The sequence below is a fragment of the Coturnix japonica genome, chromosome 11 (genome assembly GCF_001577835.2).
Source record: "Coturnix japonica isolate 7356 chromosome 11, Coturnix japonica 2.1, whole genome shotgun sequence".
In the NCBI taxonomy this organism is placed as follows: Eukaryota; Metazoa; Chordata; class Aves; order Galliformes; family Phasianidae; genus Coturnix; species Coturnix japonica.
Genome location: NC_029526.1, coordinates 16,862,632 through 16,879,017, shown reverse-complemented (window position 1 = coordinate 16,879,017; position 16,386 = coordinate 16,862,632). Strand labels below are relative to the sequence as shown.

Genomic DNA, 16,386 nt, shown 5'->3' with positions numbered 1-16,386 from the left:
TAGATCAATCACAGCCCATGGATCAATAACAGCCCATGGATCAATCACAGCCCATAGATCAATCACAGCCCATGGATCACAGCCCCCCACGGCCGCTCCCCGCAGTGCCGATCACAAACCCCACACATGACCAGTCTGTATAAATAGCGATTTACAAAGAGTACAAAAATAGAAGGGCTGTGCTGGGTGGGGACTCTGCAGCCCAGGCCCTCCCGGCACAGCCCGTGGGAAGCAGAAACGTTTGCAGAGGAGTTGGGCCGGGGCGCAGCGGATCCCCCAGCAGCACCATCCCCTGCCAGGGGCAGAGGTAAAGTACAAAAAGCAAAAGTGCATCGATCTACGTATCCCTCCCCAAAGCCACGAGGCCCAGAGGGGTCCCGCTGTGCCCCCAGCCCAGGAGGGAACAGCGCTCGTTTGCAGACTCTGAGAGCTTGGGGAGCACCCGCCCTGTGATCGCAGCACGGCAGGGACTGAGCCCCCTGCCCATACCGGCACCACAGCGCCAGGTCCCAGAGTGCCCCCAGTGCCCACATTTTTAAGACAAGTCTCCCAGGGGGGACAAATGATGCCCAACATGGTCCCACCTGGGGGAGGAACACGCAGTGAAGCCCCTGGGGGGAGCAGCGGCCCCGCCGCAAGGCACAGGTGGTGAGATCAGAGATGGCTTTTGGGGACGGGGGATAACGCTGAGCTCCCCCTGAGCCACAGAAGAGGAGCCCCCACCCCAAGGCACCGGAGAGGCAGGCAGCGGTGGGGGCTCCATGTTTCCCCGGCTGCTTTGTGTTGTGGAGGCAGCTGGGGGGGGCAGGGCCGTCACCTACACCAGCAGCCCCATGCGGGTGACTTTGGCCGAGAGGAAGGTGTGCAGCACGAAGACGATGGGCTTGGGGCAGGAGTGCAGGTCCAGCGCCTGTGGAGGGAAAGGGAGAACGTTGTCACAGCGTGGGGGCAGCCCGAGTCCTACGGCACGCCGGGATAGGGGTCCCTCCTCACCAGTTCCCCCTCTGGGCCTCCAAAGTCCAGATAGAGGGTCCTGATGCCGTCGTCCGCTGACAACTTCAGCTTTTCATAGGGGTAGCGGTACAGGACGCTGCCGCCCGCCTCATCGCGGCAGATGGTGAAGCCGCCCTCGTAGTGAATGCAGAGCTTCACCTCCTGGCCGCCCAGCGTGCAGCCTGCAGGAACAGGAACGGCTTTGGTTCTGCCCCCAGCACCTGGCTGCAGTCAGACCAGACACCCCAACACTTCCCCAAGCATTGGAGGAGGCACAGACGCCATCATGCAGCACACCACCATCATGCAGCACGCCACCATCATACAGCACACCACCATCATGCAGCACACCACCATCATACAGCACACCACCATCATGCAGCACACCACCATCATGCAGCACACCACCATCATGCAGCACGCCACCATCATGCAGCACACCACCATCACCGCTGGGGACTCCCTGTCCCACGGGCAGAGCCCCGGTGCTGCTGTGCACTCACCCACAGACACCTCCTTGATGAGCTCAGCAGCAGCATGGCAGCCCTGCACCAGCACCCGCGTCCAGCAGGACAGGTCCCGGTGAGTCTCCACACGGAAGACGTGCATCTCAATGCCCTGCCGTGAGCCCGTCCGTGTGGCGAAGGTCAGCTCGGAGCCCAGCGAGGGCGAGCGGCGGCCTGAGCCTGAATGCACCAACCTGGGGACGGGAGGGGGACATCGGTGCTGCATCCATCCCATGTGAGGGGTCAGCTCCTGCAGGAGTCCCCATCCCGGTACCTGGTGGCCACCAGCGGGTAGCTGTGGCACGGCGAGGCCCACGCATCGCGCGTCCAGGGCATGGCATCGTACAGCAGCAGATCCTTCTCCGTCACCGCCATCAGCACCGGCCGCCACTGCTGCCGCCCACCATCCAGCCGTGCCTGGATGAGGAGCTCAGTGACAGGGCAGCTCCAGCCGCCACCTCCCCAGCATCACGGTGCCACCCAGGGATGGCATCCCCCAATACACAGAGCACAGACCCGTACCTGCTCTGCCAGCCACGCGACGTGCTTCACCTCCCGGCCCCCGGCTGTGCCACCCAGTGCGGCGTTGAGCTCCGCCAGCACCTGCGGCAGCAGCGCCGTGATGTTGGCATGCAGTGCTGTGAACCAGGAGTGTGCGGTGGCCGTGTCCTTGCAGCGCAGGATCAGCGTGTTCCTGCTGTCTGGCGAGTGCAGCTCGATCAGCCTGTGGGGATACGGGGCGCTGGGACGGGGCCAGCCCGGCTGCAGGCGTGCTGCCAGCAATGGGGCCGGGATGGGGGCACAGAGACACGTGCCAAGCGCTTCCCGAACGCCGCCTGCTCACCGGTTCTCCAGGTCGGGCATGCTGAGGTTCCTTGCAGCAAAGCACATCTTCAGCGGGATGACCTTGCGGTCACGGGCGCCGTGGTGCTGGGGCGATCCCGAGTCCTCGCTGCCGCTCAGGCTGGGTGACTGCGGGGCAGCCCCTTCCCAGGGCAGGTCCGACACCAGCGACGGCTTCTTCATGTAGGGCGTCACCTCCCGCATGAACTTCACTGCGGACACAGGGGGTCGCTGTTAGGGTGGGGGGAAGAGGGGCCACGCGGGGTCACACCAGTGCCGACCCCTGCCGGGAACCAAAGGCCCACGGGGCCCACCCCGCTGCCATCGGGATGCGGGGATCGGAAGGGCTCGGCGGTGCGGCACAATGGTGCGGGCGGGAGGTCAGCCTGCAGCCCATCCTGCCCATCCTGCCCACCCAGCCGCACGCTGCGGCCAAGTTTCCAGCGCCGCAGGCGATCACGGCCCCGGGATGGTGCCTGCAGCCAGCACGTCCCGGCCCCGCGCTCCTCTCCGGGCTGGGAGGAAGGAAGGACGCATCACTCCGGGTCCCCGCGGACCATCCCTCCCCAAACACATGGTAGGCGCCAGGAAACCAAAATCCTTCACTCGCCGAGTGCCGTCCCGTCACCGCGCCGCTCCCCGCTGTCACGTTCAGGGACAGCCAACACAATGCGTTCCAGATGCTGGGAGCGCTGCGTGCCAGAGCACAGAGCGGGGGGTGACGCCGAGCAGCGGGCGGCCCAGCCAGAGAGCGGAGCCCCCTCAGCAGGGAGGGAACGGCCGCAGGGCAGCAGGGAATTAAAGCGAAAAAAAGCAGCGAGTAAGCGGTAATCTGCTGTGAAACAGCTGTGAAGCGCAGCTCCCCGCACGCAGGAGACGGTGAGAGGCCGTGGTGGGAGCTCCGCGGGGCGCCCGGTGCTGCTGAGCCGGCACACAGCTGGACGGGATGCGCTGCCCTTGCTGCGGGCACCAGGAGATAATATTAGCTCCCGCCGCGCTTATCCCCGGATTACTCCTTCCCCACGCACCTCTAATCCCCACGGGCAGGGCAGCGCCTGGGATGGATGGTTGTGGACGGGGGCTCCGCCGGCGGCAGCCCCTGAGGCGGCTCACAGCTGGCAGCCAGATGTTGGCAGCCTGCAGCTGGGGCTGGGGATGGAGAGCAGAGCGCTGGGGCTGCTGCTCCCTGCCCAGGAGTGAGCGCTGAGCCCTTTGTGCTCTGAGCCGTGCTGCTGGCAACCGGCAGCACAGGCAACCACATCCCTGAAACTCCCTGGGCAGGATTCTGAGCCCGAAGCGGGAGCTGCTGGATGAATCCTTCATGCCCACCTCCCATGGCTTGCACAGGGCACCCTGCAGTCCTTGGGGAACCCATACAGCACCAGATGTGCAACCAAAACGTTCCAAATGCTTGGGTGGGTGGTGCTGGTGCAGTCAACCTGGTGGTTTTCCTGCCCTTGCTGTGGCCAAGACAGTACAGACACTGCTGGGCTGTACAACCGTGGCCACTGCAGGAAACGTATCCCAGCACCGAACCACAGGCAGCAGCAGAGGCAGAACAGCTGGGAGATGCTGCTGGGGGCAGTGCTCCAGGCAGGGCATGGAGCTGCCGTACCGGTGTGGTGCAGCACAGGGGGCAGCGGCACATGCAGCTTCACCAGCTGAGCTGTGTCCCAGCACGGCTGTCATGGCACAGCACGCCTACACGCTCACCACAAAGGAAACCCAGCACTGCTGCACCCTCACAGCTCTCTGCAGGAAGGCCGCTGCACCCTGGGCTCACCCACAGGGCTCTCAGCAGAGCCCAGACCCCCATTCGCAGCCCAACATTACCAGCCCCCTCCCAAAAGCACCGGAGTGGTTTCCCCACCCATACGTGTGGGTTTCCTCTCACAGACCTCCTTCCTCTTTCCAAACTCCCTGCCCAGCACCGAGGTCCCTGTGGGCCCAGAGCTCAGCTCCCAGCTCCCACCCAGGACAGGGCAGGGCTCTGCTCCGCTGTGCTGATGGCGGCCAGCACAGCTGCCTGCAAGTGAAGCCCAGGGCTGGAGAGCAGGGACAGGGCTCAGCGTCAGCACTCCTGGCTGGCCGGGGACCCAACCCACATCCACGGGGCGATGCTGTCTGCCTCTGCGCGCTCTTCCCAGCCCCAAACTCGGCTCATCTCCTCCTCGTCCCCCGGTGCCCCGGACCCAGCGGGGGCAGCTGAGCCACACAAATCCGCACCCGCCCTCGCACCGGCACGCGGCCCCGGTGGACATCAGGACGGGACGCGGGGGTGGCAGCGCGCTGACACCGGTGGCACCGGCAGCGCCGCACCGGCAGGTCCCGCCCCAGGTTGCCGGGAACAGGTCGGGCAGGAGCCGGAGCTCGGCGGGCACCGAGTCCCGTGCGGAGCATCAGGGCGGGCACCGCGGGGAGCAGCGCCGGGCCCGGGGCACCGCTGCCAGCCCCGGGAGCACGGCAACAGGGAGCGGGCTCCGACACGGCCGGGTTGAGGGCAGCCCGGGGCGGGGAGCGGGACGGGGGTTGGGGGGGTGGGACGCGGGGCCGGTACCTTCCAGGATCACCTCCCTCCCGGCGCGTTTCAGCGCCTCCGCCGCCTGGTCGTGGGTGGCATCCCGCAGGTCGGTGCCGTTGACGGCCAGGATGGCATCGCCCAGCCTCAGCGCGCCGCTCCGCTCCGCCGCCAGCCCCGGGAAGATGCGGGAGATGAGCACGGGCATGCGGTTCTCGCGGCCGCCCTTGATGCTGATGCCGAGCCCGCCCGCCTCCGCCTTCACCACCCGCACCCTCCGCACGCAGCCGGGCACGGCCGCCTCCGCGCCGCCCCACTCTCCGCCGCCGTTGGCGACGCCGTTGAGCCCCGGGCCGGGTTCCCCGGGCTCGGCCGTGAGACTCAGCGCGTCCCCGCTCAGCTCGGCCGCCACCCGCACCCAGCGCTCCCGCAGCAGCAGCTCCAGCAGCCCCGCCTTGCACGCGCGCGTCCACACGGCCATGCCGACACCGCCGCGCCGCGCCGCCCCGACACGGGCCCCACCGCCAGGACACGCCCCCCGCCCGCATGGCGGGACGCCATTGGCTGCGCGCGGCGCGAGGGGCGGGGCGGGGGCGGCTTCCCGCGTTCCGATTGGACGGAGGGGGAGGCGGTGGCGGGACTCCATGGCGCGGGCGGGGGACGCGGGGCGGAGCTGAGCGCTGACGGTAAGGACGAGAACAGCGCGTTTATTGATGGAGCGGGGCTAAGTGCCGAACTTCTGCTGCTGCACCGGCGGGGGAAGCTCCGGGCAAATGTCCACGGCGGGACGCTCCACCGTCACCAGGCAGCGCTCGTCCAGGAGGTCCGCGAACAGCAGCGGCTGCGGGAACAACGGGTGAACACAACCGGGTGAGCACAACAGTGTGAGCACAACTGGGTGAGCACAACCAACGGGGTGAGCACAACCAACGGGGTGAGCACCGGGAACACGGGGAGCCCGGCCCGGGGCGGTGCTCAGGGCGCCCCCAAGGATGAGCTGCACACATTGGCACAGCTGCCCACCTGGAACTTCTTGCAGATCTTGAAGGCGTGGAGCTGCCGGCGCCGGGCGGGCTCTGAGAGCTGCTTCAGGGTGCTCTGGTTGGACAGCATGGTCTTGTTGTCGGGCAGGGGCTGCGGGCACAGCTGCTGTCAGTGCTGCTGTCAGTGCTGCTGTCAGTGCTGCAGCTCTGCACTAAGCCCCGCACACCCCCTGCAGTGCTGCACACCCCCTGCCCTTCCCTTTGTGCCCACACGAGCAGCCCCTGCAGAGCACGCTCCAGTGGGGCCCTTCTCGGCTCACCAGGGATTTATCGAGGACACACAGCATGTAGACGTCGTGCAGCAGGACCTGCGACGCGTTCTTGGGGTTGAAGGCGATGTGGATGATGGGGGAGTCCCTCTCCAGCCACAGCCTGTGCAGCCCGCTGTTCTGCACCGCGCGGCTCCAGGCCGTGTATTGCTTCTCGGGGATGCTGAACTCAAAAAGCTGCGGAGGAAAAAAAGATGGGTCCCCATCATCAGCCCAATGGCAGCACACAGCCGGTCCCAAGCAGCACAGGGCTGCTGAGGGCACAGCTCCCACCTGCTGGTCCGAATAGGAGATAAAAAGGTTGTTGGTGGTTGGGTGGATGGCGAGGGCTGTCACTGCGCAGCTGTAGGTGGGCACTGTGCAGTGGTGCTGAAAGGCAGAAGGACAACGCTGCCCCACGTGCCCTCTGACACCCACCAGGTCCTCCCCCAGTGCCCATGGGACACCACGGGGGGCCCCACACAGAGCCCTGCCTGTACCTTGAAGTGTTTCAGGCTGTAGATGTGCACCTCCCAGTCCCCGCTGACCGCTGCCAGCCAGTTCCCATCAGCGCTCGATGCCAGCAGGTAGACAGCTTCCCGGGTCCCTGAACAACACCACACACAAATGCTACACAGACACAAGAAACTCTTCAACCACTCCAAAGTGTCCCAGACCGAGGGCAGCAGCCTCAGCCATGTGCCCACAGGGGCCCCAGGGCTCCCCACCTGCAGGCGGGCGCAGCGTGTGCAGGTGTTTGCAGCCCCCCGGTTCCAGCAGCTGCAGCACATGGACAGAGCCTCTGTCGGAGGCGATGAAGAGCCTTCCTGAGTCGGAAGCACACTGCAGCTGGTAGGCTGGGAGCAGCAGCTTGGGCACACCAGGGACCTTGCAGGGGGAGAAGGCAACACCGGCGGTCACGCTGCTGCTGACCCACACACTGTGCCACTAACAGCCCCCAGCTCCCTGTGAGCCTCCCCAGCCTCCACCTTCTTGACGCTGACGCTGTCGCCCTCATGCTGCACGTGGTAGAGGTGGAAGCGAGAGGCAGTGCTGTAGGCAATCCAGCTGCCGCAGGGTGAGACGCAGCTGCAGTAGATGTGCTCGGGACCCTGGGGATGTAGAGGTGCTGAATGGGGTCTGCAGAACCTCCTGGCACCTGCAGTTTGGCCATCAGAGGAAGCAGAGGTGCCAAGCACAAGTGCCAGCCCCAGTTCAGCCTTACCTTGCTCTTGAGCTGCAGGAGGTGCTCTGGCATCCGGCTCACGGGAAGGACCTCTCCATCCTTTCCTGGGATGACAACTAAGCATCAGCAACAACAGAAACCATGCAGACCCCAGTAAGAAAGACAGGAAACCCAGGGAGAGTGGTACCAGACACCAGGATGGATCCAGACCCTTCCCCAGCCATCTTGAGGCTGAGCTCCCCAGGGCACCATCCAGCTCAGCAGGAAGAGTACATTGCCAGTAGCACCATGGCTGTGCACTGTGTAACACACCGTGCACTGGGTAACACAACCATAAGCAGAGTAGGGCTGCACCACTCCTCTGCTGCTCTGGCACACTGCACCCTGTAGTCCTCCAGACACTGCCCTGGGGTTAAATACAGAGGTCTGTACCCAACAGCCACCCGCAGACGTACCAGTTTTATTAGTAGAGCCAAGTCTCCAGAGCTCCAGGTGCTGGGAGAACTGGAAGAGGAGGAGCCGGGCTTTCCTGGCACAGGAGACGAGGCGTCGCTGTGGGCAGAAATGGGCACGTTGTCATGGACCACAGCCTGGGAGAAACAACCTGGGCTGCTGGTGAGAAACAACTTAGGTTCTGTGGGATGAGAACCAGGAGAGGGAGCCGCAGCAGGACCAGCAGGACAGGCTCATCAACTCAGTTCCACTCTCCATTTCACTGCATTACAGGAACCCGCAGGCATGCCAGGGCCAGTGGGGCAGGCAGGGCCTGGCTGCTCCCTCAGAGCTCACCTTGTGCCCCCAGGAGCCGCCACAGGACCCTGCTTAGAGCCATACTCACGTGGGGAAGGGTGAACTTCCGCAGCACTGCATCGTAGCTCTTCTTCTGCACCTTCTCCATGAGCGGGCGGATCACCAGCTGGGCGTCCAGGCCTGGAAACCAAGCAGAGCTCAGACAAGCAGCTATTGGAGGGGGGGGACACCACCCGCTGAGCTCCCCCTCACAGCCCGCACCTCCAGAGATGAGAGCTGTCGGGGTGTGCACCACAGCTCGCACGTCGTGGGTGTGATGTTGGAACGGCTTCGTCCTCACCCAGCGCTTCTCCTGGCTGCCTGCCTTCACCGGCAGCAGCTGGATCTGGTAGGTGGACCCCGCCGAGGTGCCCACCATGATGCTGTCCTCTTTCTGGAGAAAGAGAGGGCTGTGGCGACCAGGGCACAGTGCTGGATGCCACCTGGGTGCTGGCACCGCCGTCCTGGCCCAGGGTGACCTCACCTCCGACACAGCCAGCGAGAGGGCAGCTGAGGTGTTGACAGTGTGGGAGTCCTGCAGCGTCCCTCGCTCCCAGTCCCAGAACTGCACCCTCCCAAATGAGTCCGAGCTGACGACGGTGCCACTGGCCAGGAAGGCGATGCTCCACACCACGCACTCGCGCTTCTTGGACTTCGGCACGTGATGGTTCACCATGATCCTCTGGGCGGTTCGGCCTGAGGTAGGGAAGGGTTGTTCAAGATGGAGAGCGAGTGGGATGACCTCAGGCTCCTCACTTCATCCTTTCCCTGTGCCCTGTGCACCGCAGGACTCCCAGGCTGGGAGCTGTGTTGGTGCCAAGCAGGAGTCCCAAAGCACAGAGCTGTGGCTGCTGACAGCGCCCCGGCACAGGGGACACCCCAGGGGCTGCTCCAAGGAGCGATGCCCCTTTGTGGGGCGGTTCATTACCTGAGTGGACATCAAGCACACGGATGAAGTCGATGGAGCCAGCTGCCAGGTGGGTCCCCGAGGGGTGCCAGGAGAGACACAGCACACGGCCTGTGGAGATGGAAGCTCCAGGTGTGTGCCGAGGCACAGCAGCCTCTTGGTGGCCAGGATGGCACAAGGAGCAGACAAGGGGATGACCCTAAAGCCCCCCACACTCACCTTTCTGTTGGTCCAGGTTCTTCTCAAACTGAACACCGCCAGGTACCACCTGGAAGAGCTTCACCGAGCCATCCTCACAGCCAACCTGGGGAATGGGGTGGTAAGGATCAGCTCCTGGGGGCGGCAGCTCCTCTGCCATCGCAGCCCCCATTCCTGCTGCCGTCCTCATCCCTGCTCTCACCGCCAGCCGCGTGCCATCACCATTGGCAGCCATGCTCCAGATGGGTCCCCCGAAGCCATCGACAGCGCGGGCCGGGCGCAGCCGCTCCAGGTCATACTCAGTGATGTCCCCGCTCAGACCAGCCCCAAAGAGCCGCTCCCCCGCTGCCCAGCACAGCGCTTCCACCGAGCGTGCCTGGTGCCCGGGGATGGCCTGGGGGAGAAGGGCCCATCAGCACGGCCCCGTCCCACCCGCACCCCCACCACCCCCAGCCCTGTGAGCCCTGATTCCTGCTGGTTCTCCCGTGTCACCCAACACCCCGGTTCCTCCCCAGTTCCCATTAACGCTCCGGGCCGGCTCCTCCCGGTAACCCCGGTTCCCCACTGTCATATGACCGGGTTTCCCCCCCACATTCCCTCCCCATCACCCCGGCTCATCCCCCCCATTCCGCCCCACACTCCTCCCAACTCTCCCATTGTTTCCTCGCAGTCCATCCCGCTCCTTCCCGTCCCCCCCATCTTCAGCTCCGTTCCCCCCGCACTCGCCGCCCCCTCCCGGCCCGATCCCCCCCATCTCCTCCCTGCTCTCCCCGCCCCGCTCCGTCCTCCCGGTTCCCGGCCGCCTCCCACCTTCTCCATGTAGTAATTAGCGGCGAAGTTGTAAACCTCCACGGCGCCGTCGGTGCGGCCGAGCGCCAGTCGTTGCCCGCGGTGCCGGTAGGCCATGCAGCGCACACCGGCGGGCACCAGCCCGAAGAACCGCACGCGATGCACCTCGAACTCCCCCATCGCCGCTCCCGGCCCCGGTCCGCCCCGCCGGGCCCCACGTGCAGCGCCGCGCTCCCGGAAGAGGAAGTGACTTGATCCCCCGGTGAACGGAAGAGGAAGTACGGAGGAGAACGGCGGGACATTCGGGCGTGCGGGGCGGGGGGGAGAGAGAGCAGCGACCGGACAGTGGGACGGGTACGGGGACGGGGTGGGCTACGGGTGGCCGGGAGGTGCGGGGGCGTCTGGGGGAGGTGAGAGTTTAGGGAGCAGGGATCTGGGTGGGGGGGATTCGTTGGGGTGTGGGTATGGGGGGAACTTAGAGCATGGGGAGGAATTGGGGGCATGGGGGGAAAGCAAAGCGCAGTGAGCAGCTGGACACAGTGAGCAGCTGGACACAGTGAGCAGCTGGACGCAGTGAGCAGCTGGACACGGCGGGGCTTCAGAACGTGGACTTGGGGGTGGGAACCTTGGGCTGTGCAGATTCATTGGGATATTGGGACAGGACAGAGCACACAGGGTGTGGGAGAGTCCAGGGCTGGGGTTTAAGGAGGTGGGGGCTCCTGTTTCCACGCAGGACTCCTCCCATCCCGTTCCCTCGCAGTGCTCTGCAGAGCCCACGCTATGGTGCAGGTCATCGTCTCCAGGTGAGTGAGGGCCCGGCCCGCCGTGCTGGGCTGCCCCGTGCCCGGTGTGTGACCTGCTGCTCCCCCTGCAGTGCCGGTGCGGGCTGCCTGCAGCGCTGGGTGCTGCTGGAGCTGCAGGGAGACGTGGAGCCGCGCGGGGGCGGTGAGCTGCCCGGGAGTCTGCTGGGAGACCTGCACTACACGCGGGAGGTGAGCGGCAATTTGGGCTGTGGGTGCTGGTGCACACAGGGCTGCCCTCACCCCGCTCCTCCCACGCAGGGCATCCCCGTGCTCATTGTGGGCCATCACATTCTATACGGGAAGGTGGTGCAGCTGGAGAAACCCTTTGCTGTCCTGATGAAGCAGGCAGCCGACCCTGCGGGGACGCGCTACGCTGTTACCGCCCTCATCAAGACCAAGCTGCTCTTCAAAACAAGGCCCAAGCCCATCATCACCAACGTGCCCAAGAAGGTTTGAGGACACAGACCTGCCACACAGGAGCAATGCTGTTCCTTTGCTGTGACACTGCCGAGGACGGCTGGGGCATGAACTCATCACCTACCTTAGGCACGGTGCATCCTGCAGGGCCAGGCTGTGCCCCCACTGGGGGCTGCACATGACTGCCACCAGCACTGCCTCAAGCACAGAACTCAGCTCTGCAGCCTTGCACATGGTGCTGCCAGCTCTGCCCATCCTCCTGCTCTTGCCAGGATGGCTTGGGTTCACTCTCAAGCTGGCTGCCACCTCATATTCCCTTCTAAAGTCACCCCTCCATCCAGCAGAGCTGCAGACAGGGTCTGCCACTTCTGTCTTAGCACCTTTCCCCCTTCAGTCACCCCAAACCTGGGGGTCCAAGTGCAGTTGGGCAGGGGGAGCAGGGATGACACACCATCTTTCCTCTGTGCAAGTCTTTATTGTGTCAAATCCACCAGGATATAAAAAACAGACTTCTCAAAATATGAAAAAAATATGAGTTAAAAAATAAATAGATTTACAAACAATCAGCAATAAAGTGTAAATACGAAAAGAGCTACAAAAGTCTCCTAAAAAATCCTGTTTTAAATAAAAAGCCTGACTTGTAGAAAGGTTCTAGCCCTGAAAAGAGGGCCCAGGGGAGATGGCCGTGGGTAAATACCCAAGGGGACCCAGTGGGCAGGGAAAGGCTGGGAACTGGCTCTCCCCGCCCTCAGCATGCCCAGACCCAAAACCCAGCGCCTCCCCGCTGTCTAGACGGATGCCAGGTTCCCTCCTCACTTCCAAAGCTAGGGGGCAGAGGAGGGGCGGTGGAGAAGGCAGCTGGCATGGAGCCCATGGGATGCAGTTGGCTTTATGGGGTCGTGGGCTGCCACCACCAACCCATGCTCCAGCTGACCCACAGCCTGGGTTTTCCTGCTTCTGCCCAGGCTGTGAGCATAAAAATGGGGTGCCAGTGCTACCCCCTCCCCCCCAAACATGCTCTTTGGCAAAGCACAACAGAGGAGTTGCCCTCCTGGGGCAGCCGGATCCCCAGAATGGAGTCGGAGGGAGCTGTGGGTACATGCCTGCACATACACAGCCATGGGGATGGGGGTGATGGCTTTGGGGGACATTCAGAGCTCCATGGGAACAGAGCAGGGGATGCTGAGCCCCTGTGGGTGGGCCCAGCTGGCAGCACCAGCCAGCGGTGCCTGGCATTGGCACAGTATCTGAGGAGTGTGGTGCCAAGGTTGGGATGAAATCCAATTTCTGCCCCTAAATCACAGCAGGGAGGGGGCTGAGCCTGCAGCCGGCTCCTGCCCGTGCAGGGGCTGCACAGGGATGGTGGGGAAAAAATCCTGGGGAGCAGCAACCCCAGCAGCATTGAGTATCACAGCTCAGCACCTAGCTGGACACGTGGGATCCCTCCTCCACAGTACCATAGGGGGACATCAGGGGTCCCAGGAAAGCACCAAAGGATGGAGCCCAGCGAGGTGGGGGGAGCCCAACCAGTGGAGCTCCTGCCGCACCCTCGCACCAAGGCAGCGAAATGCTCAGCGTGGCGCAAGGAGAGACCCTGCAGCACCAAGGCTGTGCCAAGCACAGCTCCAGACAGCCCCGGTGTGGCCACTAGCACCCACGGGGCTGAGTTCTACAGAAAACAGCAAAACAATTAAAAATAATTAAAAAGGAAAAAAAAAAAACCGCAATAAAAAAAAGCAAGACTTGATCACAAATGCTGACCTCAGGGTGCGCTCAGTGCTGCCGGACGCAGGGAGCAGCAGCCAGATGGACACCGTTGGGTCAACACCAGCTGCAATGGGACCCATGGCATCCTCACACCTCGGCGAAGACCAGCCTACACTGCTCCTGCCGCTTCCCGCAGCGCCGGGCCACCATGGCCAAGTAGAGCGTCAGCAGGGCCACCCAATAGCAGGCGTAGAGGACGGCGCCCGAGATGAGGAAGGCCACCTCGGTGTCACTGAGCAGGTCCTGGCTGTAGGCTGTGTAGGCCAGGCCGCCCAGCAGCACGGCTGCCCACACCGACACCGGCAGCAGCCCCACAAAGTTGACCACGATGGTGCGGCGGCCCGACGTGCCCCAGCCCGACTTGTTGATGGTGGCGATGGCAAACATCTTGGCGGGCAGCAGGCTGGACATGTAGAGCAGGGAGTAGAGGGAGACAAAGATCATCTCAGCGCTGCCACGCAGGAAGCAGGCGTAGGTGGCCTTGATGATGCCCACCAGCTGCACCGTCAGCAGGAAGAGGAGGATGTTCCAGATGCGCCCGCGGTAGAAGAGCTGAATGACTGTAGCGATAAGGAAGAAAGGAAAGAATCCAGTGATTACAGCTTCATAGGTCATCCACAAATGGTGCTTGTGGAACCACAGCGCGTTGTAGAGCCACTCGCGGAAGTAGGACTTGCTCCAGCGGGTCTGTTGGTTGAGCCAGCGCAGGTACCGCGTCGGTGTCTCCGTCAGGCAGCGGGAGCGCGCCGTGTACTTGGTCTGGTAGCCCAGACTTAGCACTCGGTTAGTTAGATGCCTGTCATCTCCAAAGCTGCACTGGGAGCCCAGGAAGGTCTGGTGGTACCAGTCCTCCAGGAACTGCTGCAGCAGCGCATTGCGGTACATTCCCAGAGGTCCACTGATGCACTGTACACAGCCGAAATAGGACTGGCAGGCTCTTTCTATATTAAATGCCATCCAGTATCTCACACTGCTCAGGAAGGAGATCCACGAGTCATACTTGTTCAGGATCTATGGAGGAGATGGGGTCAGTGCCACTAATGCAAGCGCGGTGCCCCCTGCGTGCTCCCCCCCTGACCCACCGCCATACCTGGACATCACCACCAACACCGCCAACGCGGGGGTCGGCCTCCAGGATGCGGAGCATCTCAGCAGTGCAGGCGGGGTCCAGCACCGTGTCTGAGTCACACACCTGGGGGTAGAGGCAACGTCGAGCCCCGCTCCGCCACCCACGCGCGCCCGGCAGACGGCCCAGCCCCAGCCGGGCAAGCCTGAGCCACGGCCGGCGAGACGAGGCAAGGCCTGCAGAGCAGCGGGCGGTGAGGGGAGCGGAGCGCTCTGCGGTGCCGGACAACACTGCCCCAGGACACCCAGCTCTGGTCAATGGCATCGCGGTGGGATACCCCAGCTGACCCCAACCCAAGCACGGGAGGTCTGGGCCCCACGCGATGCTGCACGGTGTCCCCCAGGTGACACCTGCATGCAGCAAGGGATGCACCAAGGAGGTGACGCTGTGCTCTCCCATGCAGCGCTGCACCCCATGGGCCCCCAGATCATCCCTCATGTCCCCCCCACCCGCCCAGACCCCACATCCACCTGGATGTAGTCCACGGAGTCTCCGAGCGCCCGGAAGGCCGTGTACATCACCTCGCGCTTCCCGCCCCACTTCTGCAGGATGCAGGAGTAGGTGGTGCCGCGCACCAGAGCCTGCACACGGGCCAGCCCTTCCTGCAGCCCGGCCTCCGTCTCGCCCTCGCCCCGTGCGTGGAAGTTGCTCCTCCACACGTAGCTGCCGGCGCGCTCAGAGCCCATCACGTCGTGGAAGATGTCCAGCATGTAGGTGTCGTCGGGGCCGTTGCCGTCCACCACCATCACCACTTTGAGGTCAGGGAAGGCGATGCGCTTGACGGAGTGCAGGCACTTCTTCAGGTAGTCGGGATCCTCCTGGTAGGCGGCAATGCAAAGGGCCACTGAGCGGCCCAGCCGCACCGGCTGCCCCTCGGCCCTCATGCGTCGGTGCTCCAGGAAAGCAAAGAGGCTCTGGATGAAGAGGTGCAGCCCCAGGATGGCCCCGTAGAGCCCGAAGGAGAGGTAGTGCTTCTCCGTGTGGATGAACTGGTACCCGGTGACATAGGCGGCCAGGATGCCCCCCAGCACCGCCAGCGCGAAGAGGCTGGTCCCGACGACACGCAGCGCCGTGGAGAGGCTCACTGGCATCTGGGTGGGATGGGACAGTCAGGGCACGGCCACCACCCAGGGGACAGCGCGAGGCGGGCACAGGGACCAGGTGGTCTCCCAGCCCACTTCAACCTCACCCCCATGCAGACGTCGCTTTCGGGATTTCCCCACCCGCAGCCCTGCAGGGCTGGGCTGGAGGACAGGGAAGGGCACGGGGACACCGGGCAGCAAGCTGACCCCAGTGGGGAGGCACAGCCCCGGGACCCCCGGTCCTCGTACTGCGGGACCCGGCTCGGCCCCTCCCGGGTTCCCCACCCCAACTGCGGGACCGGGACTGCGCCGCGGGGCCGGGGGAGCGCGGTGCTGAGGGAGGGGGCGGAGGCGGGCAGCGCTTCCCGGGTGCTCCGCAGTGCCCCGCCGCTCCCGGTGCTCCCCCGCCCCGCAGCCCCCGATGCCGCTCCACGTTGTGGGGGGGCTGCGGGCGGTCCTGAGGAGCCGCGGGGGCGGGGGAGCCCCGGGCCGGCACCGGCGGGGCTGGGGGGAAGGAAGGAAGGAAGGAGGAGGAGGGGAGGGACCGTACCGGGACTCACCGTGATGCTACCGGTGCGGATACCGGTGCCGGTGGTGCCGGTGGTGCCGCTCGCCCCGGCCGCCGCCGCCGCCGCCGCTGTGCTCCCGGCCCCGGCCCGCGCGGCCGCTTTATACCGCGGCGGAGCCGGCACCGCCCGCAGCCCGCGGGGTCTCCGCCCGGCACCGGGACCGGCACCTCCGGCACCAGCACCCCCGGCACCACCCCCGGCCCCGCCCGCAGCCCCCGGGACCCGCCCGGCACCGGCCCCAGCCCCGCACTGCGGGATGCACCGGGCGCCGGATCCGTCCCCATCCGTCAGCCGGGGACAGCGCTGGGAAACCCGGGGACACCGCGCTGTCAGCCTCGTGCCACCCTCCAGGACCCTCCCCACCTCCCCACGCCCCCTGTAGCCATCAGCCGGAGTCACACGGGGACACCTCGTGCTGTCATTCTGTCCCTGTGCCCCCCCAAGAAAGGAGCCCCGTGTCCATCACACGCGATGTCCCCGCGCCAGGCTGACGGCCGGGCACTGCCAGCCCCGACACGGACCCTGCCGAGCCGCAGCCTTTCCTCCTTGGGCTCAGATCCCGCACTTTTGGGTTCCTCCCAGGCTGGGTGCGGGGCTCGGTG

The 16,386-nt window shown here is 64.9% G+C and overlaps 4 protein-coding genes across 9 annotated transcripts; 1 reads left to right on the top strand and 3 right to left on the bottom strand.

Annotated features, from left to right (window-relative positions):
• Nucleotides 1–134: 134 nt before the first annotated feature.
• On the bottom strand, nucleotides 135–5,527 carry SNTB2 (syntrophin beta 2). Its single transcript, XM_015874326.2, has 7 exons — nucleotides 4,900–5,527; nucleotides 2,344–2,554; nucleotides 2,022–2,223; nucleotides 1,774–1,916; nucleotides 1,497–1,693; nucleotides 994–1,175; nucleotides 135–910 (listed from the first exon to the last, which is right to left on the bottom strand). The coding sequence occupies exons 1-7, from the start codon at nucleotides 5,504–5,506 to the stop codon at nucleotides 818–820; spliced, it is 1,635 nt and encodes a 544-aa protein (XP_015729812.1). The 5' UTR covers nucleotides 5,507–5,527; the 3' UTR covers nucleotides 135–817.
• On the top strand, nucleotides 3,055–11,835 carry CHTF8 (chromosome transmission fidelity factor 8). 6 transcript variants are annotated; one of them, XM_015874337.1, is made up of 4 exons: nucleotides 3,055–3,060; nucleotides 10,754–10,823; nucleotides 10,895–11,012; nucleotides 11,082–11,835. In XM_015874337.1, exons 2-4 carry the CDS (start codon nucleotides 10,801–10,803, stop codon nucleotides 11,277–11,279), a joined length of 339 nt encoding a protein of 112 aa, XP_015729823.1. In that variant the 5' UTR covers nucleotides 3,055–3,060; nucleotides 10,754–10,800; the 3' UTR covers nucleotides 11,280–11,835. The 6 variants fall into 6 exon arrangements, with proteins under 6 accessions (XP_015729823.1, XP_015729822.1, XP_015729828.1 ...); XM_015874336.2 differs by lacking the exon at nucleotides 3,055–3,060 and adding an exon at nucleotides 10,268–10,367; XM_015874342.2 differs by lacking the exon at nucleotides 3,055–3,060 and adding an exon at nucleotides 10,268–10,374 and having other exon boundaries at nucleotides 11,127–11,835.
• On the bottom strand, nucleotides 5,547–10,276 carry UTP4 (UTP4 small subunit processome component). The gene is made up of 16 exons (XM_015874323.2): nucleotides 10,042–10,276; nucleotides 9,434–9,625; nucleotides 9,253–9,337; nucleotides 9,055–9,144; nucleotides 8,611–8,822; nucleotides 8,349–8,520; nucleotides 8,176–8,267; nucleotides 7,793–7,889; nucleotides 7,377–7,441; nucleotides 7,141–7,263; nucleotides 6,880–7,039; nucleotides 6,652–6,758; nucleotides 6,446–6,541; nucleotides 6,164–6,349; nucleotides 5,884–5,994; nucleotides 5,547–5,701 (listed from the first exon to the last, which is right to left on the bottom strand). The coding sequence occupies exons 1-16, from the start codon at nucleotides 10,198–10,200 to the stop codon at nucleotides 5,585–5,587; spliced, it is 2,064 nt and encodes a 687-aa protein (XP_015729809.1). The 5' UTR covers nucleotides 10,201–10,276; the 3' UTR covers nucleotides 5,547–5,584.
• On the bottom strand, nucleotides 11,614–15,836 carry HAS3 (hyaluronan synthase 3). The gene is made up of 4 exons (XM_015874325.2): nucleotides 15,776–15,836; nucleotides 14,604–15,224; nucleotides 14,098–14,199; nucleotides 11,614–14,018 (listed from the first exon to the last, which is right to left on the bottom strand). The coding sequence occupies exons 2-4, from the start codon at nucleotides 15,222–15,224 to the stop codon at nucleotides 13,095–13,097; spliced, it is 1,647 nt and encodes a 548-aa protein (XP_015729811.1). The 5' UTR covers nucleotides 15,776–15,836; the 3' UTR covers nucleotides 11,614–13,094.
• Between the last annotated feature and the right edge of the window lie 550 nt (nucleotides 15,837–16,386).